Source organism: Petromyzon marinus, chromosome 18 (genome assembly GCF_048934315.1).
Source record: "Petromyzon marinus isolate PM22_M1 ecotype Great Lakes invasive population chromosome 18, UKy_Petmar_22M1.pri1.0, whole genome shotgun sequence".
Lineage (NCBI taxonomy): Eukaryota > Metazoa > Chordata > Hyperoartia > Petromyzontiformes > Petromyzontidae > Petromyzon > Petromyzon marinus.
This window is the reverse complement of record NC_133684.1, coordinates 1,038,436-1,063,953: the sequence shown is the minus strand read 5'-3', so window position 1 is coordinate 1,063,953 and position 25,518 is coordinate 1,038,436. Positions and strand designations below refer to the sequence as shown.

The following is a 25,518-nucleotide window of genomic DNA, read 5'->3' as shown; positions in this document are numbered from 1 at the left end:
CGTGGCACCTGGGTCTGCCCCGTGACCTCCTGCCAGCGGGCGTTCGACACTTCACGTGGCCTCAAGGTTCACATGGCCTGGCACAAACGTCATGGTGACGTCACCGCTACTTAGTGGCGAATGGCGGTTGTTGTCTTGTTATCTGTCTGTGGAGAGGGGGGGGGGTGTCTGTTTGGAGGGTGTCTCCTGAGCACGGCTCGTGGAAACCAGAGAACACCACCAACAGCAAAGCCTCTGCATGCGTGCTGCCAGGCCATACACACATTTAGTTTGTATTACTTAACTCATAAGAATTAAGCAGCAAACGCAACTCTGTGTCAAGTATATGACGTTTTGCATAATACGTTCTTCATAATGACACTATATCGGGCCCCAGTTGATCTGGATCTGCAAAAACATTAACAGGACCCGTGGAGAATTGGATTTGAAATACCAACATAACCACATCATGGGGTACAGTTAAACGCGTAATATGCAACCCTATTATATATCCACAGTTACTATTATTTGTCTATTAAACTGTTTTGAAGATAAGACCGAAACGAACTCGATTTCGACGTGAATTCACACTTCTGTGAGGCAATGCCCACACGTATAGCATAGTTGTGCTAAACTTCTTATTTCAAAATCAATGCCACTCTCAAGAGTAATACCGCTGCGGGTGATCATTACGGTGGTACGAACAGACATTACCTCTCACAATATTAATTAGGCCCCATTAATATATTGAGTACGGTATGCAGTTGAATGAATTGTGTGCACAGGTTATTTCACAATGTATAGTTTTATTCTAATATAACTTTGAACAGGACAAAGCAAATGGCAGTTTCCCAAGTCCCAATACACCACAAAGCAAACGCGTTATTTCAGTTATACTGGCAAATGGCAACACATCAATCTGCTGCAAGGAAGAACTAAACCACACCTTGTAACCAGCCTCCAAAACAGACAGGGTTAGAATACTCACTTGATAAATGGCAAATACCTACCCAGAGTTGACCCTGCAGGTGTAAGCAGTTAAACAAGGCCATGATTTATCTGCAGGCATGTAAATATTTACTCTCTATTCCCACTTTTAAATTAAATAGTAACAGTGCACACGGCAATTTAAATCATACCACTGAGGCAGCCTTAAACGCAATCATACCTTGCCCCACTTATGACAACTCGAGGATTGTGCTCTGTTGTAAATATCTGATTACATTTAGCCGTCAAATTATTGTATTTTAACACCCTTCGGTCTAAACGGTCCCGATAAGGTTCTGTGCCCGCTTCGTCTCAGATGTATTCATCACACAACGCTTGCGAACTGACGAATTGGCACATACAACTTTAGCAAAGATTGTGTTCCCATCATCAAGCAATTCATCAACCCCGACCTGCCATCAGCCCAGATTACAGGCCATGTACCATTGCTCTCAGCAGCAGCAGTGGGAGCAGCAGCAGTGGTTATTTTGTACTTGTATTAGACAGTGCAGACTTTGCCTGTGATATAAACAAAAAAGGCCTACTTTGGTGAGCACCAAAGCTACTTCAAGTATTTGTTTTTTTCCTCACTTATTTATATCTGCAACATTTAAATCAACACGTTACAAAAACAACCACACTGTTTCATTAGTGCAGTGAATGCTATTGCTTTTCATAGCACTGCATTTTCCCATTTTTATAAAAAAAAATCATTTTTTTATAAACCTGTTACCAAAAATTGCTTACAAATACAACATTTTTAAATCCACGTGGAAACAGGTTTTTACACAGAAACTCAAAAAGCACGCGTGAGAAAACCTACGACATTTATTCCGTAAAAATACATGTGGAAAAAATGGTGTGAAATTTGAAATGTGACAGCGAATGATAAACACACACACACACACCCGACTGCTTTGAGCTAATTAAAGGCAGTATTGTCCAACAGTTACACAAATATATGACCTTCAATGGATGTGAAATGGAAATTAAAAAAATGTCAAAAGCTGAGCTTTTCTTTCTTACATTGATTCATAACATGGTAAAAAAAGTCCTCTTCACATCTTCACGTAATTAGTCTTTCATAGCCGTGTGCTTTCATGTTACTTTTATAATTGGTCTTGTTAAGAATATGTCAAAGCAAAGTCAGTTGTGGCAGGAATACATGTTGGGGCTTGGGCAGGCATCTTCAGAGTAAAATGTGGTCAAGGTGCTTTCTACTAACACATAGGCACAGTGTTTGGTTATTATAATTGTGCTTGGGTGCCGGGCATTTCCACAGTTTTTTTTGCGATTCTGTCCCATGTATCGTGCTCTGTGCTTAAACTTTGTTTAAATCTTCCAATGCCTAGAGCAACGCTGTGACGAAATTACGGCGCTATTCACTATCAACATCCACACACGGGGCTTGGTGGACAACGGTAACGTGTCCGAGCTGCCGCTGATCAAGTTTAGAGCCCGCCGTGCTCCTCTTCTTTTCATTCCTACGCTTACGCGTTCGGCTTTCACGTCGCGTCGGTTCGCCGTAACGCTTCTTCCTCAACTCAAAACGGACAATCGCGGCGTTGGGGCCGGGGGTGGCGGCGGCATCAGCCAGCCGGACAAACGTCCTAGACCTGGGTGTGGTGCCTCATGACGACGCCGGGCATTTTCACGTCCGCCGCGTCACCCGGGCCTCCGCCGTCGACGTCGTCCCCGTCCAGCTCTGCGTCGGCCGCGAGCTCGCGGCCGGCCGACGCGTCGAGCCTGCGGCGGGCGCGCGACGGCGGCGGCGGCGAGCCCCCCGTCTCCAGGTCGTACTCGCCGTCGTAGCGCGTGAACATCGCCCCGTAGTCTCCCGCGGAGCGGCGCGACGGCATCTCGTGCTGCGGCAGGTATTGGCTCGGGTGGAAGTTGCGGCGGTGCCGGGCGGCCGCGGGGCCGCCGGGCGGCGCGTCGACGCCGCCCGCGGACGGCACGGCGCAGAGCGGCAGCAGCGGGTCGAAGCGCTCGTCGTAGGCGTCTTCGGGGAGCGGCAGCTCGCTGTCGATGTCGTATCCGCCCAGGTAGTAGTCGCCCTCGATCTCCGCGGGGTCGGCGTACTCCGGGCAAGGCGCCTCCCCCGACTCGTCGATGTCCGGCAGCTGGTTGTGCGGCATCCAGTCGGAAGTGTCCCACGTCAGTCCTGCGGGGAAACAATCGATTCGTTGCTGCCGTTAGGGGAGACGTTGATGGGCGAGCGTTCAAAGCGGGCACGTGTTTTATTTTGATGGATCGAGCGGTGGCCGTGTTCGCCCTCAACACTTCACCCGTGGCATCATGCGTTTGTGTTCCTGAAACCCTGAATGTGTGCATCACAGGATTTCTAACCGTTCTCACAGCCGTGTAAAATATCTGACTGTACAATTCTCACAATTACATTAAATAATAATACAACTGTGAACTGAAACAGATATTGTCACTTGAAGAGATTAACCGCTGAACTGTTAAAACCAACACGGGTATTAATAATCCTGGGAGGATTCTAAAAATGTTTTAATAAATAATGGAAAGATAATTATTATACTTGGTGTTAAACTATAAACTCCGTAAAACAAATTAATTGTAATGTCAGCCAAATCTATTGGTTGAACGTTTATGTGATAATTTGTCGACCACAGCTGTCTGTCTTTGTTAGTTGCCCTTAAAATCTCATAATACAGGGCAATGGAAGTAATATGAGTCTCCTAATTTAATCGATTTATACTCATAATCATCTTACTTCTGGTAATGGAGAAGTGAAAGTTAAAAGATAACATAAAGGGTATCAGCTCTTTACACTGATTTAGTGCCATCCCTTATGACATACACTCTGACATTTCAAGATAATTAAAACATATATCTATTTTATTGGGATGTAAGATGATAATCAAGCAATGTATTTTCTATATTTAATCAAATTTAAAGCCTCAATTTCAAGGCTACTTATCATTATTGCTGCACTAATTGAACATACCTATATGCAAGTTATTTTGACCAGTGAAAACAATTATCCTCATCGTTCATTTATGTTGAAGAGAGTCTGAAGTAAAATGTATGTTATCTAGATCGAACTTGTACTGAAGAAATATATGAGTGTCAATATTTGGGCAAGTCTTCCAAATGGCATAACAACAGTGAAAGGTTCAGAACAATAAACATTTAATAACGTTTGACATTTATATGACTTTGGCGGTAACGCTATGCCAATGCCATACAAATCTCTTTAAACATAACCAGAAAAGGCTGCAATAGCGACTTTTTTTTAACGGCAGCAGAACCAGCACTGGACAAAATGCACACATTGGTTTACCGTGCAACCACTTTCCCTGCAGGGCTTTTACAACAGCCAAGACAACACTGGCCACAAAAAAAACATGCAATGTCCCGTTTACCATCGCACAAATAAGCAAGCAACCCATCCAAGCACAATAGCAGCATCAGCAACACAACATTTAAGCGCGATAGTAAAAACAAAGTTAAAGTGGATTCCTACGCCATGTTTGTGTATATTCTCCATGTACTGCAAAAGTTGCTGAGTTAATGATTCTAAAATGTCAGCGATGTATTTTAACATGTTTAATATTTTTTACAGGAGATAAATCCAATGGGGGGAGGGGGGGGGGATAAAACTCGGCTCGATGTAAAACCAAATGTCACATTTGGTCACGTGACAACCTGACGTGATTGGCTCTGTCAGCTGGTGGAAGGTTACGATCAAAACTCGACATTATACACTGCGCGACCAAACCCAACAGAAACGATTTACGAATAGTAACATTGGTTGTGAAAACATGTAAAGACATTGACTGAAATGAATAAATGAGCAAATTAATACAAGAACCAAGAAGCAAAGAAACATTGTGTTTTACTTGAAAGTAGCCACATGCCTTAGAATTCAGTACCTTAATTTTTTATTAGTGGTCAGAATACACTGCCATGCTCACAAACCGCAGAACAGTCCATGCAGACAGAGAGAAGAGGAGCGAGAGTATGTGCAAACACACGTGGAGGAGACGGGCACATTGGTCAACAAAGCCAAACGCACGCGCACGCCAGCGTGCCCACATGCCAGCCAGCGTGCCCACATGCCAGCCACCGCTCTCATGCACACACGGTCACCTCGGTGGACACCCCTTGCCGGTTCCACTATGGATGCTGAAATGGGAAGGAAACAAATAACACATTGTCGTAAACAGGAGGGAACATTTTCAACAAAAGGCAGCAAACTACTACTGTCATTATACAAACAGCAGCGTCGGGTGACACCGCTGCCTGTGTCAACATGACAACGGCTGTCATGCCATGGTACCCCGCCACGTGGCTCAGCGGCACTGAGCGGCTCGCAATCGGAAATATTGAGAATTGAAATGCTGGTTGTGGATTCACTCGGCCCATCGTTCCTCCAGGTAAAATAAAATAGGTACCACTTTGTGGTGAAAACCAACTACATTTTCACCACTGGCTCAGGCCTGTAAACAGGGTGCTCGTTTTGAAAAGGAAATCGCCGTGAGTTTTCACTTAAATCATCCCACGATCGGACCATTTCATGTCAAGCTTCATGGCTTATAGGTCTGGAACTACAGTGTACAACAATGTCAATTATATTTATTTGCGCTGCAGTGGCGAGATGTTAACTACCTCGCCTGGTATACAGGAGGTCGTGGGTTTGATCCCGACCCTGACGATGCCTGTCTTTTTCGAGTTTGCGTGTCTCTCTCCCCGTCGTCAAATCGATTTTTCTCCGGGTCCTCTGGTTTTTCCATCCACATTTAGAAACGTGTTTAGAGTATTTGATTGCTGTACATTTACACATGATAAGCCACTTCATTGGGCTGTCATTTGTGGCCAGGTCGTTTCTGAAAAAGAGCTATAGAGCTCAGTTGGCCTTACCTGGTAAAATAAAAATATTTAGTTTCGTTTAAGTTTCATTGATTGTTCCAGGAAAGCTCCACTGAGTATCAAGATTCTCTTTTAGGAGGGTCATGCGTTGGGATGTTTCACCAATCCCATGAATGTACGTTTTGGCTTCATGTGGGAAGAAAGCCGAGCAACTCAAAACCACACAAGCATATGAGGGGGAGACACTCAGCACTGCTATCTCCTGACCACCTGCTAGCCTCACATCTAAAACAACTTGCAGGACCTGCGGGTCACCTATCCGAGTGCTAATCTTGACTCCTCCCGTCTTCGCCTCTGAGAGGCTCTGAATAGCATGGTTGGCTACGTATGGTGCGAAAAAAGTTCAATATAGATACATAACCAGAAAGATTTGACACATTTTCAAATAATTTAGTCTCAGGCTACAGCTGGAGTGTATGCAAAGCCACAATGTGATATTTCATAAAAGATTATATTCAAAATAAAGCTTATATGACATATGCATGTTTTTTTATTATTATAGTCTCATTTTGCCAGTGGTGATAACCATATTGCTTCAGTGTTATGTAACACGGGATGAAATTACGAGGGAAAAAACTGTATAATAATACATGTTTTCCCTGGCATTTACAGAGGTGCAGCAGAAACAAATGTACACAATTCATGGTTTGGGGCATCATCATTGGTAAAGGTGCAGCCCGAGCACTTTCTTGCTCAGGCCACTGCTGGCAGAAGGGTTTAAACTAGTGGCATCTCAAGAGAGGCCCTGCACCGGCTCCGTTGTCTTCTCTTTCACACTGTGCTAAATGTACTGGAAGAAGAGGAAGACCCCACACCGTTTACCCCACTGCACACAACCTGCCGATCGACTGCAGTGTACCTAGTTACACCGCTTAAAAGTATACATGTTTAAATATGGGTTACGACATTCCTGCCTTCACCAACACGCACCGACGGGCGAGGCGAAGTGTGCTCAAGTCGTCTCTCAGGGCCAGCGAGCAGTGGGGAGAGACATTCACTAAACGGGCTGCACGTATCTATTTCACTCTGTCGACTTGGAGTTCTCCCCCGCTACGTCTCCCGTGTTTGAATGGAATCTTTCAAGTCACCAAAATGGTCATTGCCAAAATGTTCTCGCGCATAAAATGTGTCCGGTGCACACTTATAATGTAAACATGTGTATATGAATGTAGTGCATTAAGGTCTAATCATTCTTGATTGTTTTTTAAATGATAAAATATTCCATAAATCCTGAAAATAAACCCGAAGGGAAAAATAAATATTGAAAGTTTTTCTTTTCTGGAACAAATATTTACAGAAAATGCAACTGGTATAAAATGTCATTTGATGCTTGGTCATAACCATTTAAAAACATAAATAAACGGATCAAACGCATAAATGTAGACAATATTAATATTTTGTAAGTATGTTTGTTATTATAGTTATATACTTTATTAACATTGGTTTAGAACATTGCGTACATTTTCAGTGTATCCCCAGGGAGAGAGGTACCAACACAGCCTTGTGGTTCGCTCTAACGCCACTTGTTCCTTCACTTGCTACCACACGGAACACATCGATGGCCTAGCAGTGCACACGAACGTGAGCTTCGCCTCTCCTCACACGGTTCACGTACAGGCAAGGGTGGTCCAGGCCACCGGTGTTGAAAGAAATATGTTATATATAATATATCGTTATCTACAATATAATAACATCTTGCCACGGTAGTGAGATGTGAACTACCTCGCCTGGTGTACAGGAGGTCGTGGGTTCGATCCCGACCCTGACGCCTGCGTCTGTATATTTGGAGTTTGCGTGTCGCTCTTCATGTGGTTGCGAGGGTTTTCTCTGGGTCCTCTGGATATTCCCTCCACATTTAAAATCAACATCATGCGTTTAGAGTATTTGTCTGCTATAAATTTCACCATGATAAGCCGCTTTGTTGAGCTATCATTTGTGGCCAGGTAGCTTCTGAAAAAGAGCTTACATAGCTCAGTTGGGCCTTACCTGGTAAAATAAAAAGAGTAGTGATAGTAAATAGTAATAATGAAGTCACGCAAGCCCTTTTGGACCCAGGCACTTAACCTTCAACAATGGAACTTCAACCCTTCATGATGATGATGCTTGGAAAATCGAATTCACAATGAGTGCCGAACAAACGCCTCACCAAAGAGTCCCGACGTAGAAGATCCCCGGGCTTTGATCTTATGAAAAGCCTCTGGGCCACAAACCCTCAACCGCATTTGAACACAAACCATGCGCGAGGTCCGGATTCGCGAGTTTTGCATATTCGCGAGTTACTAAATGCATACCGATTCCCTCTTCGTGACCCAAGAGACTCCACTATTCGAGAGTGTGTGTACATAGCACCAGGCCACTGGGGAGGTGCGCGCGGAATGTTGTTACGTTTGAAACCGTCTGCGAAGATTCGGCACGTCCCCTCGGCTGCCCGCTTTGCCCTCCGTCTCACAGTAATCGTGCCCTGAACTCGCTGTTGTGCAAGTTGACTTGATGCGTAATTACAGTCGACTCGTTGAAACACATCACTTTAATCGAGTTGACTGTGAGGTCCATTAAAAAGAACGCGAATGCAATCAGTGAGTGTGTTGCGGCTAGCGCTTCCCAAAGTGCATTTGCATGCACGTAGGATTACAGTGAGCATTCAGTACATCTTTGAGAGATGCATTAAATGCATGCACATAATGAAAAACTTATTTTAATCTAAATATAATTTACTTAACAGTGAAGTGACCCCACCGCCCATTTGCACAGTTAGCTACACACGGTGCAACATGCATTGTACGATTAATACACAAAGATGCGTTAATCTTGAGACTAACGGTACCAACGTGTTGGTGACAAATGTCCTCAGTATTCCATTACATTTGTATGCTTGTTTAAAGTATGCAGAAGCAATTATCTACAATGCTTCACAGTATATCTAAACTTGCAATGACAGTACTTAATTTACAGCCAATGTTTCAATCCGCTGCTGGATGAAGGCCTCCCCATGCCTTTTGTTTGACCAGAATGCACCGCACTGGACCGGTGCTGCTTGATGAAAGGGGATGGGGCCCAGAGCTGGTTCAGATAACGCATGGCACCGATGTTAGCCGTGGCTGGGAATCGAACTCTGGATCCAAATTCAAAGTGCAGTGCGCAAACCACGGCGCCACTATCTCTACCCTCTCACAATGGACCCTGTCCCTGGATTTCCTGAAATACAGTTGATACAACGTGTCGTCCGATGTGCAATATAAAACAAAAACGTGCGACCACTGTGAACTATCGAGATTGCAATTGACTGACAAAGGGTCGTGAGGGGTTCTCCACCCCAGCCGGTCCCTGGCAGCGGTCCGTCCGTGACTCCGCAATAGAGGGCCATGGTGGGCCATCGGCAGTCGGCCGTGCTGAGGCCAGCCACCTGGGCACGTTGTGCAATGGTACACTGCTATTCGGCACTGCCAACGCGAAATGTTCCAATTATATAAAGAAAGCTTTTGGAAAATTATGCATTATTAGAACTATCTCTTGAGAATGGGGAAACCTTTAGCAATTGAGAAAGGTTAATATTTGTATTGAATTAGGTTACAAAAAATACTGACAAAAGTCACAAAGGCGAGCGTTTTCAGATACCGCCCTTGTGGCAATTTTAGCCACAGCTTTTCCCGGGGGAAACCAGATTATAAATAAGGACAGGCGAGGGATAAACGCACTTACAAACTCATCACGAGCACTTTCAATGCACGCTGAATAATTTCCTTTTGAGCTTAAATAGGCGAATAAAATTATCCATGACTGCACACAAAATTGGTTTTCATTGGTTGAATATGAAACATATAGCACAAAAGAACAAAAGATAAATATAATTCATAAGAAATACGGAGATTGGAATTTGAACAGCAAAAAGCGTAATTTGATAAAATGTTACGCCACAAAAGTAGACATTTTAATGACAAAAAAAGCTTCAATTACCGTAATTCACAAATTGAGTAAGCTACACCGCGCTTGTGGAGAATAAATCACTAAAGATGCTCACAATGACGTACGGACACAAAGGAAAAGTCTTATTATGATTCAGCAGAGGTACAACATGATTGCATATAACCAACATAATAGGAATCCAAGATTTGAGTGAGAGCTTTACTTGATGGGCCTTCAAGGCTAGGACCGTGCTCAGACACAAAGTGCATTGATGGTCCCCCCAAAACGTCATCAGCTTCCATCCTTAAAAATCACAGGGAGAATGTAATCCTCTTATAAGCATCAGGACAACTGTAAACACAAATTTACAAGTACTTGGAGTAACATCAGCCCAGCAGCGGGCCCCTAATTTGAGGTGGTACTTCATGAGAAAGTGCTGCAAAGATTTGTATTAATGCTGCAATTGTATAAAAAAAATAATCACTGTGTGGCAATAACAGTGGTAATACCATCACCTCTGATATAATGAGAATTAATGATGAGAATACGTTTCCCCATTTTTTCTGGGAACAAAACAGGTGTTGAGATTCATATTCTTGGTTCTTTCGGTAAAGTCACGTAGAAGGGAAACAATAAAATAATAAAAATATATTATTTTATTGTTTCCCTTCTAAAACAAGTATCCAGTATCCTGGAGGTCAGGATTGGCAAGACAGGTTCCCGAACATTTAAAAAGCTTCTATGCGGTAAGAAATAAACGGTACCCACTTCTTGAAATTATATTTGATTGTGTTTTAAATGTAACCTGAAAGGGCAGCTTTGAGGTGTTAGTCACGACAGAGAACGTGAGGCCGAGGTCACGTTTCTGATTAGCTGCAAGCCATAGTTTAGCAAATTTCACTGTGTATTATAACACACAATTCACTGATTCGTCAACCAGACATTGCACGTACTGAAATATACTTCCAAATGTACAGTCCTGGAAGGAGTAATAATAACAAAAAACAAACTTGCAGCCATTAGCCAACTCACTGCTAGAGGATGGCATCCCCGTGTTTTGTCAGTCGTAGGGGTTGTTTTACCACGTGTTAGTTACCATGCTGGTTAGCGTGGGTCGGTCTTCAAAGAGGTGGGCCAGGCCCTGCTCAGATTTCACTCGCCACTGATGTTAACTGCGGCCGGAAATCAAACAGGTCGCCGGCTTCATAGCGCAGGGCGCCTACCACTGCACCACAACTCCTCCTCCTCCACACATTGGGTATATACCGTGTTCCACTTTAAATAGACATTGCTTTAAGTTGATGCCAGAAGTGGCACGATGAGAACAATTATACGTTATTTAAAATGTATATATTTTTTAAATGCCATAGCAATTGGGATAAGGGCAATATAGCACATGTATATTACTGGTAGGAAACGTAGTGGACTGGGAAGCCCAACCGGGATTAATTCACAGGAGGCAGGGGATTAATTGTGTATGTCTGTGGATGTCTGTCCACGTGTATCCGGACACCCGGATATATAACAAATGCGCTCCTAGTGGGAATTACTGGTAGGAAAAGTAGTGGACTGGAAGCCCAACTGGAATTAATTCACAGGAGGCAGGGGATTAACTGTGTATGTCTGTGGATGTCTGTCCACATGTATCCGGACATATAACAAATGCGCTCCTAGTGGGCATTACTGGTAGGAAAAGTAGTGGACTGGAAGCCCAACCGGAATTAATACACAGGAGGCAGGGGATGAATTGTGTATGTCTGTGGATGTCTGTCCACGTGTATCCGGACACCCGGATAAAATGGGAGGGGTGGGGCTGGGTGGAGAGGGGAGGGTGGGGAGGGGCTGGGTGGGGAGGGGCTGGGTGGGGAGGGTGGGGCTGGGTGGGGGGTGGGGAGGGGTGGGGCTGGGTGGGGAGGGGCTGGTCACCCCGTGGTGCCCTTATAAAACTCAACGTTTAACCTACTTACGCCAGCTTGTGCCCGCCCTCACAGTCGGGCATATTTGCAGAATACGCCACGTGGTGCCGCCGTTGACCCTGGCCATTGACCGAGCAACCCAACGTTCCTACCAGCTCCCTCCGCAGGAATGTGTTTTATTTAACAACAAAAAATGTGAACGCAATTTGCTCAAACACATTGCTTGGGAAATCTGTGAGAATCCCATAATAACATATGCAGTGTTTGACAGTAAAACAATCGAAGCCAATTTCATATTTTCTATCCTGCTGACTTAAGGTGCATTATGCAATGTCTTGGGTGACGTTACAGTGTCCATGAGCTAAGCATTGCAAACGTATTGATGGCACGGTGTCTGGGGTCTGCTTGACTTGTGGGCGCATAAAACAAATGTTTTGCCAAAGGCGATTACATGAATTAGTGCTCATTTGCCAAAAACAAATTAACATGAGCGAGGGTGTTGTAAGATTCCAGGGGGTTGAAATAGACGTGACCTCATCTGTCTTGTGATTTTAATTGCAGCTGTTGAGAGTTTTATGCAAATTGTGGTTAAGCATGGCAAATGGGAATGAAAAAAAAATGCACTTTGCATAATATTGTGATTACATTCTATCACCTAGACATTCAAAAGTTCAGCTTCAAAAAACGGATTTCAACAATTATTTAACTCTGCCTTAAATCGCAAATATGAATGGGAAAGGGTAACATCCATTTGATGGGTAGCAGTGGATACATTCGCTGTTTTTAAGAGACAGTTTTTTTTTTGCCTAAAAGGTAACTGCAGGTTCAGTTCCTACCCAGAATAGTTACACGTTATTTTTAGGCTTTCTACTCTTAGGAGACTTGTGAGTATATACCTCTGGTTTATTTCCCCAGGGTGGCATACGCTTTCTATCTATATCCATTACTATTTCAAAACTGACCACTCGCCAAATCACGCAATCAACCAAAAGGAAGAATAAAGGGGAGCGCTGCTCGACTGAGAAACGTGTCTGTACTTCGGCTTAAACCAACATACGTGCAATTTCCATCTCTGCAATAATCAAGTGGCACTATTTCAGGTCCATCAATTGCAGCATCGCAACATGGGTTGAACCACCCAAAGATAGAGGTGGTCGCAGAATATAAACCGTGAATTTCGAGACAACAATGCGTTCTGACCACAACGTTTGTGACTTAATGGATCGCCGTTGTATTTAAATGTGCTTATATTAGACTTCCATTTGTTTTAACGGTTTAATTAAATTGTAGCGAAACTCAATATCAAACACGAGAATGCCTAATTTTACCAATCAGGAAATATTAGATTTAAAAGCAAGGAAATTTACATATTTTTTATTAATTTTGTAAAATAATCTTGATACTCTTTGGTTCTTTCGGTAAAGTCACGTAGATATAAAATAAAATAAATCAGCGTCCGTTATCAGGTGGGAAAGCTTTCTCACCTGATGATGAACGCTTGTGTTGCGCCTAAAACGTCGTGATTTATTTTATTTTATACCTACGTGGCTTTACCGAAATAACCAAAGAGTTTGTAAAATCACTTTACAAGCATATGTCGAATCCACTGCTGCATGAAAAACTATTTTCACCGTATTGGTCATGGAGCTTGCTTGACCTTACTCCATCATGCTGACCAGTTTGGATTGATATTCTTGGTTCTTTTGGTAAAGTCACGTAGAAGGGAAACAATAAAATAATAAAAATGTAAAACAATAAAGATATATTTTTATGATTGGAAAAATATATTTTAATTATTTTATAATTTTATTGTTTCCCTTCTACGTGACTTTACCGAAAGAACCAAGAATATGAATCCCTGCAGTCACGAAAGCTTTAAATCAAAATTCAGTTTGGATTGGTGAAGGGGAGCCTGCCCAGCTCTGGTTCAGGTCTCACTTGCCACTGGTGTTAGCCGTGGCTGGGGGTAAACGGAAGCCGACAACTTCGTATCCTAGTGGGCCAACCACTGCCCTACCACTCCTCCAAATACTTCAATCCCTCGTATGACTGCCATTCTTTCAATCCCTACCTCTAATTACCAGCATTTCTTCATTTCCCTTCTCATATCCGATGTGTTTTCCCCCATAAAGCATACCAGTTCAGTTCTATATAATTTATTAAATGTTAACGTCTTTAAAATGTGTCTGGTAAATTGCAAAATGTAATTTATATGAAAAGAGAAGACAAAGGAACGTCGTTTTCTTTTATTGAATGCATGGGATTGAGAAATACTGTTGAAACGAACAGTTAATAAATTAATCACGCGTAATACATCTTGTGGTTTATGCACTGCCACTAATGTGTGTTCCTTAAACAACACCAGTTAAGAGTTTTGGATTCACGGTGTATCGCATCCCTTGAAGCCACACCCAACACACAAACAGCTCTTGTGACATTGGTCCTTGTAGACTTTAGGACACGCCTCTTACTGATGGTTGAAAATGGGATGGGTCAGTGTGACCTGTGACATAGCTGCATGCGACATCAGCGGGGTGAACCATTGCTTTTGTTCATTTTATTTTTTTCCGAATGTTAGAGCAATTGCACTATCGGCATCATATCAGGACGTGAAATTCCCGTTGGGAATGCTCTCAGACCAGAGTGCATGCCCCGGTGCGTCAGAAGTCGGCCTTCACTAGAAGATAATCGCGCAACCGAGATCATGTCAAGTAACCGTTTTTACTGACGTCAGGGAACACACTTTTTCCACACATTCTTATAAGGAGAAATTTTTCTTTTTGCATGGCAATCAAAACAATATTTTTTTTAAAGTCTCAGAGCTAGCATCCATCCAAACTAAGTGAAAAACAGCATTTTACATGACGGATGTCTTGTGTAGTCACTGGTGACCAGGCCAAGACCATAAACTCACTACACTTGCGAACCCGGTCAAACCTTTTCCCATTCCGATGACGTACGTGTAAAATAACTTTATCGGTACGTCTTCAGGTTGGAAGACGTATCGATGATAGCTGGGACAATTTGGCGCCAGCTACCATCGATTGCGGTCTCGTCGCTGCAGCTCTCTGCAGTGAGTACATTACAATGTCTTTAAAAATAGCGACACTACGCCTCTCGAAATAAAAATTAACTCAGATCCCCTTGCACGTTCCGAGGTTCAGCGGTGAAGAGGACATCCACCCTGCAACTTGCAGCCATCTCAGAACGGGACAGAGTGAATCGAGGTGTGGCTGCATTCACACCCAGAACGTGTCAACCACCGAGCCACTCGGCCACCTCCGGGCGGAATTTTGTATTTTTTTCTTGGCATTGGAAAAGGAAAAGGCGCACAGCCGGGGTAAAAGTGACTCACCGTTGTCATCGCAGGACTCGGACTGGAAGGAGCTGAGCGACTGCACCTCCGACATGCTGTCGCGGGGGTTGTAGGCGCTCGGCTCGCCCTCGGGGACGTCGCGGGGGCACAGGCGGGGGTCTCGCTGCGGCGGGTACGAGCGCCCGTCCGCCTCGTGCAGCGCCCGTGGGGGCACCGCGCCGCCCTGCTTGCCTGCAACAGCGAGCGCCAGGAAGCCGCTAGAGCTGTGCACTTTTACATCATCGAGACTCAGAACTCATTCTTTTAGAAGCGCTCGTTGCGTTTAGTTTGTCGTCCTTCACCCGCACATCTGACTGGCACAGATGGCTACGTACGGCGCGAAAGAAGTTCAATACGCATGCGTTGCGAGACCACAAAAGATCATGATGGCTTTGGGAGGCCTTCTTCCAACAGTGGCCAGATTGTGGCTGATGATAATGTACGGGAGACCCTTGAACGTCGCGGGTTCATCCTTCGCGGTTTTGACCTTTCGCGGGAAACTTCTTAGTATACCAGTTTAGCTACCGTGGGGGTGAGTTTTGGCCATTCGCAGCTATACTGTACATGGGTGGCTACTTATGGTGTGCCCAAAGTAGATAATTCCTGAGAATGGCATTTGGTGTTTTTGGAAACAAGGCTGTCGAAGAGCTTACACCTGGAAATGTTAGAAATGGGCCCACAATTAATCAATTCAAGACTATGGATGCAGTATTTTCAATCAGCGCACACATAAAGTACTCATCTGCATGCATAAGATCATATGCAAGCTATATAATGATATTCTGCGCAAATTACAGATTTTCATCACGTTGCAGTATCATGAGCATTGGCGACGGCTGTGGGATGACTTCACCCTGCTATGGATTGATCATGGCTCTTGATCACGACGCTTCCTGGCTAAATCTGAAACACGGCCAGGCACGTACACTCACGGGAAAGAGGCGCCGGTAACAAACAAAACACTCGCGTCTCTTCACACAAAACTTCACGGAGAGAGGAGGCCTCTCACTTTAGAACACTTTAAGTTCCACAACACTTTGAGTTCCCCGAGGTGCACGCCACGTGACCCACCATCAATGTCCTTCTGCAGGGACTCGCTGTCGGACGCCGGGTTGGACGACGGCGGCGGCGGCGGCGGAAGGTTGGGCGCGACGCTGCACACGGCGACCACCTTGCGCGAGCCGTGCACGGCCGCGGCGGCCGCGGCGGCCGCGGCGGCGGCGGCGGGGGCCTCTCCGCCGTGCCCGCCCTGCGAGCCCTCCCCGGGGCCGCGCGACTCCCCGGGCAGGCTGGGCGTGTACGACATGGGCCGCACGGGCACCTGGGGCGGAGCGTGGGCCGAGGAGCCGCCCTGCCTGCCGTTGCCGTGGTGGCGCTTGCGGTCGTGGTTGCCGTGCTGCCCGCCGCCCGACCGGCCGTTCGGAGGAAAGGCGTACGACTTCCCGACGAAGGAGGCCGTCACGGGGTCGCCCTGCACCAGCGCGATGTTCCGGTCGGCGTAGTGCCGGCAGCAGATCCTCTTGCGGAAGACGACGAAGACGGCGGCGAGGATGACGAGGGCGACGAAGAAGACGATGATCCCGATGAGCTCCTCCGAGCTGAGGGGCCACGAGCCAATGGACTCGACCTTGGGGATCTTCGTGCAGGTGGGGTCGCCAAAGCCGTCGGTGCAGTTGCAGACGTACGAGCCGTACGTGTTGAGGCAGCGTCCGCCGTCGGAGCAGGGCCCGCCCGCCACCGTCTGGCACTCGTCAACGTCGCTCTCGCACCTGCGGTGGAGATCATCGAAGTGGCGATCGAATGTCGCGCGTCCCCGATGTCAAATGAACGCTCCCTTACGTTGAGCAATATACCGTGGGCCCGCTCCTCGACTATCGGCCTTGCCACACGGGATTTCCGAGTGGTCGGTGTGGAAGCCGCCTGAGGCGGCTTACTGTTGCCGAGTCGGAGCACATATCCCACTATCTCGAGGTGAAGCTATCGATGTGAACGTTAACACTAAAGACCCTGTGATGTAATTTTCAAGAGTTGTTCATGGTGTGTTAATGGCATTGTCTCGAATTTTAAAGCTGCCCACAACTGAAAACCTATCAAAAGAAACGTCAATAGACTCCTTTGATTATCCCTGACCGGGCTGTTTTACCTCAATGGATTTCATATGTAAAGTGATAAACTGAACACTTAACAGCTTTATTTAATTGGCTTCAGCAGGTGGTGGAGGGTTATAGTTAAAAATGTTCATCATACCTACAAGGCCTTTCCCAAAATAAACTAATTATGAATCAAACGCCTACATATAAAATTAACAATGTGTGTTACAACCATCATATATCAACAAAAATACTTGCAAATAAAGCGATCTTCATTGCTAATGAGTAATAAGAGAGAATGGTGTGTAACATCTCAAGCTAATCACATCTTAATCAGTCGAGTGCAGTGATTATGCAATAGAGGGGGTTAGGGCACCTCGACGCATGTTAGTTCATTGTTAAGATGCGAAAGTAATGAAACGCATTTATTCAATTTGGCAGGCATGAACGCATTTTCTTAATTTAATAAACCGTTATCCCATGCTGTTGTCTTTCATTTAAATTAACGCTGATTTATTACTTAGCCAAAGTGTACATTTTGAGAATAACGATGAGTTCTTAAATACAAAATTGTGTTTCATGTTGTAGCACCCACCAATAATGGCCGACGTTATTTTATTTCCTGAACATAAACCATCGCCTGCAGGAGGCAGTCGACTCCATTCACTTGGCTTCAAACTGAGCGACAAGGTGGCGGCTCTGGAGTCCTCAACTAGCATCAATTACTTTTTAGTTTTTGCTTTGAGGGTCCTTTTACAAGGCAGTGCCACAAGCATTGATGGACAGAGCAATTGCTACAGCCTGAAATACTTTGTGCGGTTGTCAGCAAGTTTACCGACGAATGACATTGGCAGCTAATGGGCCTCACCTCTCTCACCGGCTGCCAAGGGATATTTCATATTCGGAAAAAACCAAACGAATCCATCCCATGCGAAGGGCCCCGGCTAATTTGATAATATTTCCCTAACACTTTGGAGATTGGTGATCGGGGTGTGTGCTGGGGGCTGGGAATTGGCATGGCATCGTAGTATTTTGAGTATAGAGGTGAAGGGAGACATTGCTAGAAGAAGGCATTGGGAAAGCAAGGAGGTAGGAACTTTCAAGAGGTGACACTGAATTGTATACAAGCCACAGCTATGAACCATCCAGTCAGCCTTTAGGTTAAGCAGATAATGTTGCATTATAAACATGACCAGTTCTCCTGAGCCAAAAGCACAAATGTCCTTGCGGTGCAAGCTTCTGCATAGTCCACCGTACTGTGATATTGAAACAGGCTGTGGATTTTACGAGGCATACTTTGCTGCCTCAGTGAGATCAACAATGCAGCTCGGCAATTTGCTGAATACCGGAATACAGGAAATGATGGTGAGGTCGCGCGTTAGTTGTATATTTTTTCTCACAGTCCTGCAAATTGAAGATACGGTATTGCAGTGCCATGAACCCTTGGTAATTGTTGCTTGAGGATTGATTCCATCTGAAGGATGAAGGCTGCTGGTGCAATGGGCAAACTTCCCAAATAAACGTCTTTTCAGAATGGGCACGTGACAGAGAGACATGCGGCCACTGACGGAGACGCTAAACGTTCACCATTCCACCGACGGGCGGTGCTCGTGCAGATTCCGGGAAATGCTGGCGGTGAGCAAAACTCCGAGAGGCGCCTCTCATGCAGGTGCAACAGGTGCGACACGTAGAACGAAAGAGCGTCAGAGCAAGGCGACATGCTGCGGTGCGAGACAGAGGGAAATGGGGAGGGGGGGTAGCACACACCTTCCCCCAGTGAAGCCATCAAGGCAGAGGCAGAGAGGCCCCTCCTGGCTGTCTTTACACATCCCACTATTCTCACACTGGAATGTGTACGTGCACAGAGCAGTGACCTGGCATCTGGAAGGGCAGACGAGAGTTGGAGAGAGACAGGAGCAGGGCCAGAGAGAGAGACGGGAGAGAGACAAAGCCACCACCCAAAATAGATCCATCACATGCAATAGAAAAAAGTTAATTCATTCACATTCATCGTTGAAATTAAGCATTCAAATGTTTTTTTTTTCAAAATTAGTAAGTGTACATTTTGAAATGGTTCTTGACCTAGGCAGCAATGCCCTGCCTAAGTGTTTCTGAAAAACATCTGAGATAATCGTACGGTATGGAAAAAATAATCATTTTAAAATAACTGAAAAAAAATTGCAAATCAATTGGCAATGAAGTACGACTTGAAAGACACTTAATTTTAAGGGCCCGCAAATGAGAAATATTTAAATGGGTCCGAAGTTGTAAAAACAGAAATTCGTATTTATTTATTTATTTACATTTTAAGTAAAACATAAGCTTGAGGCTGCCAATTCCAAGGTCAAGAACTGCTGGATTAATGAGAGATTGAGGTGAAGCAGCAGCAGCAGCAGGTGGCACGCGTGTGTGTACCTTGTGCCAGTGAACGCTCGAGGACAGCTGCACGTGTATCTAGAACCCGACATTTGGCAAACCCCTCCATTGGCACACGGCTTGGAGGCACACGCATCACACTCCACACCTGGGAACAACAACGGCAACAACAACAACAACGACACCAACGCCTCTCTCTTTAGCCTAGACGGTGCGTCCCGTCGTCACATCAACATGCACTGCACTGCCGCGGTTAAGGTGCGGCCCTGCAATCTCTTGCTCACTCCACTTGCTGGCAGAAGACCTCCACGAGAGAGGTTCCTCTCAAGGGTATTTGGCCTTCTGTTCCATGCTGGGCAGACATCTTAACAGGGGTGAGAGTACCCCACCCTTGACCCCACGGCACACGACCTGCCGATTGGCTGCAGTTTCCACGCTCGTACTGCCGGGTGGTTACAAACTGGAGGATTTAAGAAAATTACCTCATTGTGTCCACTGCTACACTGCCAGATCGAACTGGCGACATCTGGATTGCAAGTCCAGTGTGCTAACCATTACACCACAGCAGCATCCCCGAATGTATGTCCAAAAAAGGAATCCAAAATTGCTGTATTCCAATTCTTTATCAGCATCCTCATCACCACCACATTCATGGGAACAGAAGGTTCAAACACATGTCCTTGGCTGCTGATCTCGGCCAAGCGGGGTTCCTATTTTAATTCCTGTTGCTCTACGCCCCCTGTAACGTTCCCATTCCATTGTAATGTACACCGATGCCTACTTTATGGAGGGCGATAATGGCACGTAAAATAGAAAGTGCATTGACTGAAACGCAAGCGAGATGCGCGCGCAAGTCCACGCAGAGCGTCCCGTCCCACACACGTCTCGCCCTGACGTCCCGCGATCGCCTACCGGGCTCACACTCGTCGAGCGGGCACGAGGAGGACACGTCCACGCTCTCCTCCAGCTTGACGAGGGCGGACGAGGAGGGCGCCTTGAGTGGCAGGTCGAAGCCGTTGAGCGCGGGCATCTCGAGGCAGCCCCGGAAGCCGCTGCTCACCATGACGCCGCCGTGCGCGCTGCGCCCGCTACGGCGCCGCACGATGCCGCCCAGGTAGAGCCGCGCGTCGGCGGGCAGCGGGCCCCGCCAGCCCGGCGGGCATCGCAAGGGCCCGCTCGCCTCGACGCCGTTCACCGTCAGCCTTGCCTGGGTGTCGTCCAGGGCGAGCGCCAGCGAGTGCCAGCCGCCGTCGCTCACTGGCTGGATGGAGGTGACCGAGCCGGGCCCGCCTCCGCAGTCAAAGCGGAACTGCGGCCTGCCTTCGGAGAGCTGTGGGAAGCAGACGGCTCCACGTTACAAGAGGGACTTAAATGGCTTTGACATCCATTAACAGTTTGACACGTAGTAGGCTTTCGCGACCAATATCATCCATAATACGTTTTTGTTGTTAGATCGCGTAAATATAAATGCGTCGTTAAATCCAACCGGCAATGGGTACCCATTGTAATTTAAATGCATTCATTAACCCCCCCCCCCCCCTTCGCACGTGAAGTGCTCATAAATGACGTCATCACATATATCCCTCTATTTAATATTTAAGATTTCTCCACAAATCTGTCTGTCCCCCTGATGATGCTCGTTTTAGTTACTGGCGAAATGTTCAGATTGTAAATGTTGTGGATTTATTCTCCAACACACCGGTGTGCTGTACTCGTAACGAATTGTCTTGTTCTGTTTACGTGACAAACCTTCCTATTGGGCTGTGTCAGGTGGTGGCGCGTTTAACGACACATTTATATTTACGCGATCTAACCCAAAAAAAACCCCTATATTATGGATCCATTAATAGCACAGGCTGAGAATACAAAGTTTAGGGACAGGCTAGAATAGCAGTCTGCATTGTACCTGGGAGCTCAAGAGGCTGCAGAGAGGTTGTCCAGAGAAACATATGAAAGAGTGAAAACTAAAATGCAGCTGGCTTGAGGCCCTGCCTTGTGCTGGCTTTATGCTATGGCCATGCACCTTACTGATGTTATCTGTGGAACGGACTGCAGCTCAAGAATGTGGCTTTTTAGCCACTCGCAATTCTGCAATATGACGCACACTCACTGAACCACTGTGGTGCTTACACCATCAGCTTTTCGAGACGGAGAGATGGCAACCTAATCCCGTGATTGCTACAGAGATACCGAATCACTGCAATGGGAAAATTATAAATGTAACAATCAAGAGCAGATCTGCAATTGCCATACCATTACCACAGCACACAATGGCTTTGATTTCAGTTTGCGTGAGCAATTTGAAGAAAACATCTTTATGCCTCTGCAAATAAAAAATAAAGGCAGTGTGTGGACTTATCCATTGGGACTTTCGTTATATATATTTGTATATATCTGCAAGTTCTCCTCTACTCAGCTTCGCTCATTGTTTCAAATGGAAAAAGGGCGACTCAAGTTCATTAAAAAATATGATGGGACTTCGGGGTTTCAGCAGGTCTTCACATGGTCCAATCGTAAAATATTAATACATTGGAAAACATGCCTATCCAACGAATCCTCAGGGGTCAAGTGCAGTGGAATTGATGAACCAGGTAAGAAATCAGGGCACCAGCGTAGTCCCATTGGCAAGAGTGATCTGGGAAGAGCTGTCTTGTTGGTGAAGGTGAGAGTGATTGCCGCCTCAGGGATTATGATAACCTTCCTTAATTATCTAGTGTGGATGCTACACTGGATACTATGTTATTTTTTTACGTAACATATTGTTGTGATAATAATGTAACAATGACAAAAGCGAACCTTTTATTAAAACGCTCAAGTGAGATTCTAAAATCAAAATCTGTAGGAGTGCTGGTGCAGTGATTGGTGCACTGCGCTGTGAATCTGTTTGCCTGAGTTTGATTCCCGCTCACGGCAAACATTGGTGACGAAAATCTGATCAGGTCCAGGGCCTTCTGTTCAACAACCCACATTGACTAATGTGGTGAAGTATGGCCAAACAACCACCATGAACGGCACGCTGTGGGGAGGCCTTCAACCAGGGACTGTAATTTATGCAAATTAAATGTGAATAATACGCTGTGAGTTTAGGCTAACGGAACGAACTAAACTGCAAGTGTGACAGAAAAAAGCGTCAACATCGTGCCATCGAGAAAGTAAAAAGAAGACCTGAGATAAGTGACGTTTGAATCAAATTGTGACTCCTAATTGTGACAATTCATAACGGTGCCGTGGTGTGGGCGGTACGTTGTTACACAACATATTTCAATTATGTGATGGGTGCATCGGTGAATACACAAGGTCATAAAGAGTATGAGAGCGCCACCACAAAAATAGACGATAGCTTTTGTTCTAAAGTCATGGGCACTCATATACCCTGACGTGGAAGGGTCTCAGGCAATCTGAAGATGGAGGAAAGGGCAACAGATTCTAGCTCTCATGATGCAACTACTCAATGTGAATGTTGGCAGCTTTGTGAGAAACATCTGGGAGCTAGTTGAGGGGTTCTACATACCTGGTGCGGTGTGCGATCGGTAAATTATCCAAGTTAACTCTCAAGGTGCTGAAATTGCTATTACAAAAGAGCACACTCAGGTGGCTTGCGAATATGAAATTATAATTTGCAATGTAGATGCATTCCTCAGTTTCATCATCTTCTTGCCAGACCAATGCTAGAGAGTAAGAACTGAAAACTTCAATCCCATTTTGATACCACCGTTTCATGGTATTGTCTTTGTGCGTTCATGGAACATGTCCTTCCGACATGACACACGGTGCTTCCACACCAGGGAGGGTAACATTCACTTTCCGGTTGTCTACGCCTGCAGCCCAACACCAGGCATTTGCAAGGTTCTGCTCGAGTGCCCTGACACATCATGTCAGAGCACAAAGCCACCCGACCGACCGCCTGCAGTCTGCATGGCTCGCTCGTGAATGCCACCGGCAAACCCAACTTCGGGGCCCACTGGGTCCCTTGGTTCCTTCTATGCAGCTTTGCTGAATTGCCCGCACAGTAACACCAAACGTTGCACCAATGAATACATCTCACAATGTAGGTCATCGCATTGTAGGATGGACGTAAAAAGAGAATGAAAGCCAGCAGCTTTAGAGACCATTGCAATTTTCATGTTGCGTTTACTTTTTTTTTATACTGAGCTATTATTAGAAGTCAGTTGGGTTGCTAAGTTTAGATTTGGCTTTTCCAGGAAAACTGTTGCTGGACTTAAAATATCATCTCCCTTCACTATAAAACATCATTTCCCTTCACGATAGAATATCATCTCACTTCACTATAAAATATCATCTCACTTTACTATAAAATATCATCTCCCTTCACTATAAAACATCATTTCCCTTCACGATAAAATATCATCTCACTTCACTATAAAATATCATCTCACTTTACTATAAAATATAATCTCCCTTTAATATAAAATATCATCTCCCTTCACTATAAAATATCATCTCCCTTCACTATAAAATATCATCTCCCTTCACTATAAAATATCATTTCCCTTCACGATAAAATATCATTTCACTTCACTATAAAATATAATCTCACTTTACTATAAAATATAATCTCCCTTTAATATAAAATATCATCTCCCTTTACTATAAAATATCATCTCCCTTCACTATAAAATATCATCTCCCTTCACTATAAAATATCATCTCCCTTCACTATAAAACATCATCTCCCTTCAGTATAAAATATCATCTCCCTTCACTATAAAATATCATCTCCCTTCACTATAAAATATCATCTCCCTTCACTATAAAATATCATCTCCCTTCACTATAAAATATCATCTCCCTTCACTATAAAATATCATCTCCTTTCAAAATTAAATAACATCTCACTTCACAACAATAAAGCAGGGAGGTCTGTGGCGAGCTTCGGGGCACCAGGAAGCTAGTTTCAGGCTGACATGCGAATTGTTTATTTGGTAAGCAGCAACGATGTTAACGATGAAGACACACCAAAGAATTTGATTGGTCAAGACCTCAAGTCTTCATTAAAAAAAAGTAATTTCTCATGTAAATTGGTAAGCCACGTAATGATTAATCGACTATTATTCATGTTTATCTATACAGGCTTACACTCCTCATGCTTTATATGAATTAACATGTATGCACAAATAAATAAATCCAATATTTATAATACCTACTATAATCACCAGGAATGTCAGTCCTTAACGCTCATGATGTCACTCCACATCGACCAGCCCCCCTCATTAATAATCATGAACAGGTTACGTCCTCCACATAGACCCCCCCCTCATTAATAATCATGAGCAGGTGACGTCACTCCACATCGAACTCCCCTCATGAATAATCAATATAAGGTGATGTCCTCCAAATGGACACCCCCCCACCATGAATAATAATTAGTGGCTGACGTCACTCCACATGAGGGGGGGGGGGGCGAGGCGCCTCCTCCCCCCTCCTCGGCGTCAACTCACAACCCTCACTACAGAGGCAGAACCCTCACGTCATCACGTGATCTCCGTAACGCTGTTGTTGAGACATAGAAGTAAAAAGGACGTCGTGATGAACAAGGGATTATAACCTTTACATGAAATAAGTCTGTGTGACCGCGCCCTTACTAATTGCACACGCATTAATGCAATGAATATATCACGTCGCGGTCTGCTTTCTGCTTTTCACTTGCAAGTTTCAGATTTACTGCAATACACCCGTCCCTGGACGGGCAAAAAGCGAGTGCACCATAATTAGCAAACAGATATTGACGGAACTGAAAATGCTAAACTACACACGAGGGGCCGAAGAGAAAATAAATCCTCCAAGTCTCATCTTAAAAGCACCAATTATCATGGCTGAGCGGACTTCAGTGTAAAGTGCAAATTGATCACTCTGCTTTGCAGATTAAAAATGATATTTTATTTTGCATGCGATTCGCCTTGTATTTGTGTGTGCTCGTTGTACCGTGGAAATGCATGACCTTGCCATTGGGAACTTGACCATGTACAGTTACTTTCTGGATTGCTTTGTGTTA

The 25,518-nt window shown here is 45.1% G+C and overlaps 1 protein-coding gene across 5 annotated transcripts in view; it reads right to left on the bottom strand.

Moving 5' to 3' along the window:
- Positions 1-765: 765 nt before the first annotated feature.
- The window catches only part of LOC116943524 (protocadherin Fat 1-like), a 262,019-nt gene continuing 237,266 nt past the window's right edge, over positions 766-25,518 (bottom strand). For 2 of the 5 annotated variants that reach the window (XM_032956428.2, XM_032956429.2), the window contains exons 25-31: positions 20,418-20,835; positions 19,545-19,653; positions 18,897-19,010; positions 16,111-16,808; positions 15,040-15,231; positions 5,086-5,121; positions 766-3,130 (exon numbers count right to left, since the gene is read on the bottom strand). In XM_032956428.2, coding sequence (XP_032812319.2) covers positions 2,577-3,130; positions 5,086-5,121; positions 15,040-15,231; positions 16,111-16,808; positions 18,897-19,010; positions 19,545-19,653; positions 20,418-20,835 — 2,121 coding nt within the window. In that variant the 3' untranslated portion in view covers positions 766-2,576. The remainder of the gene's footprint in view (positions 3,131-5,085; positions 5,122-15,039; positions 15,232-16,110; positions 16,809-18,896; positions 19,011-19,544; positions 19,654-20,417; positions 20,836-25,518) is intronic. The other 3 variants (XM_032956430.2, XM_032956433.2, XM_032956432.2) reach the window with 3 other exon arrangements.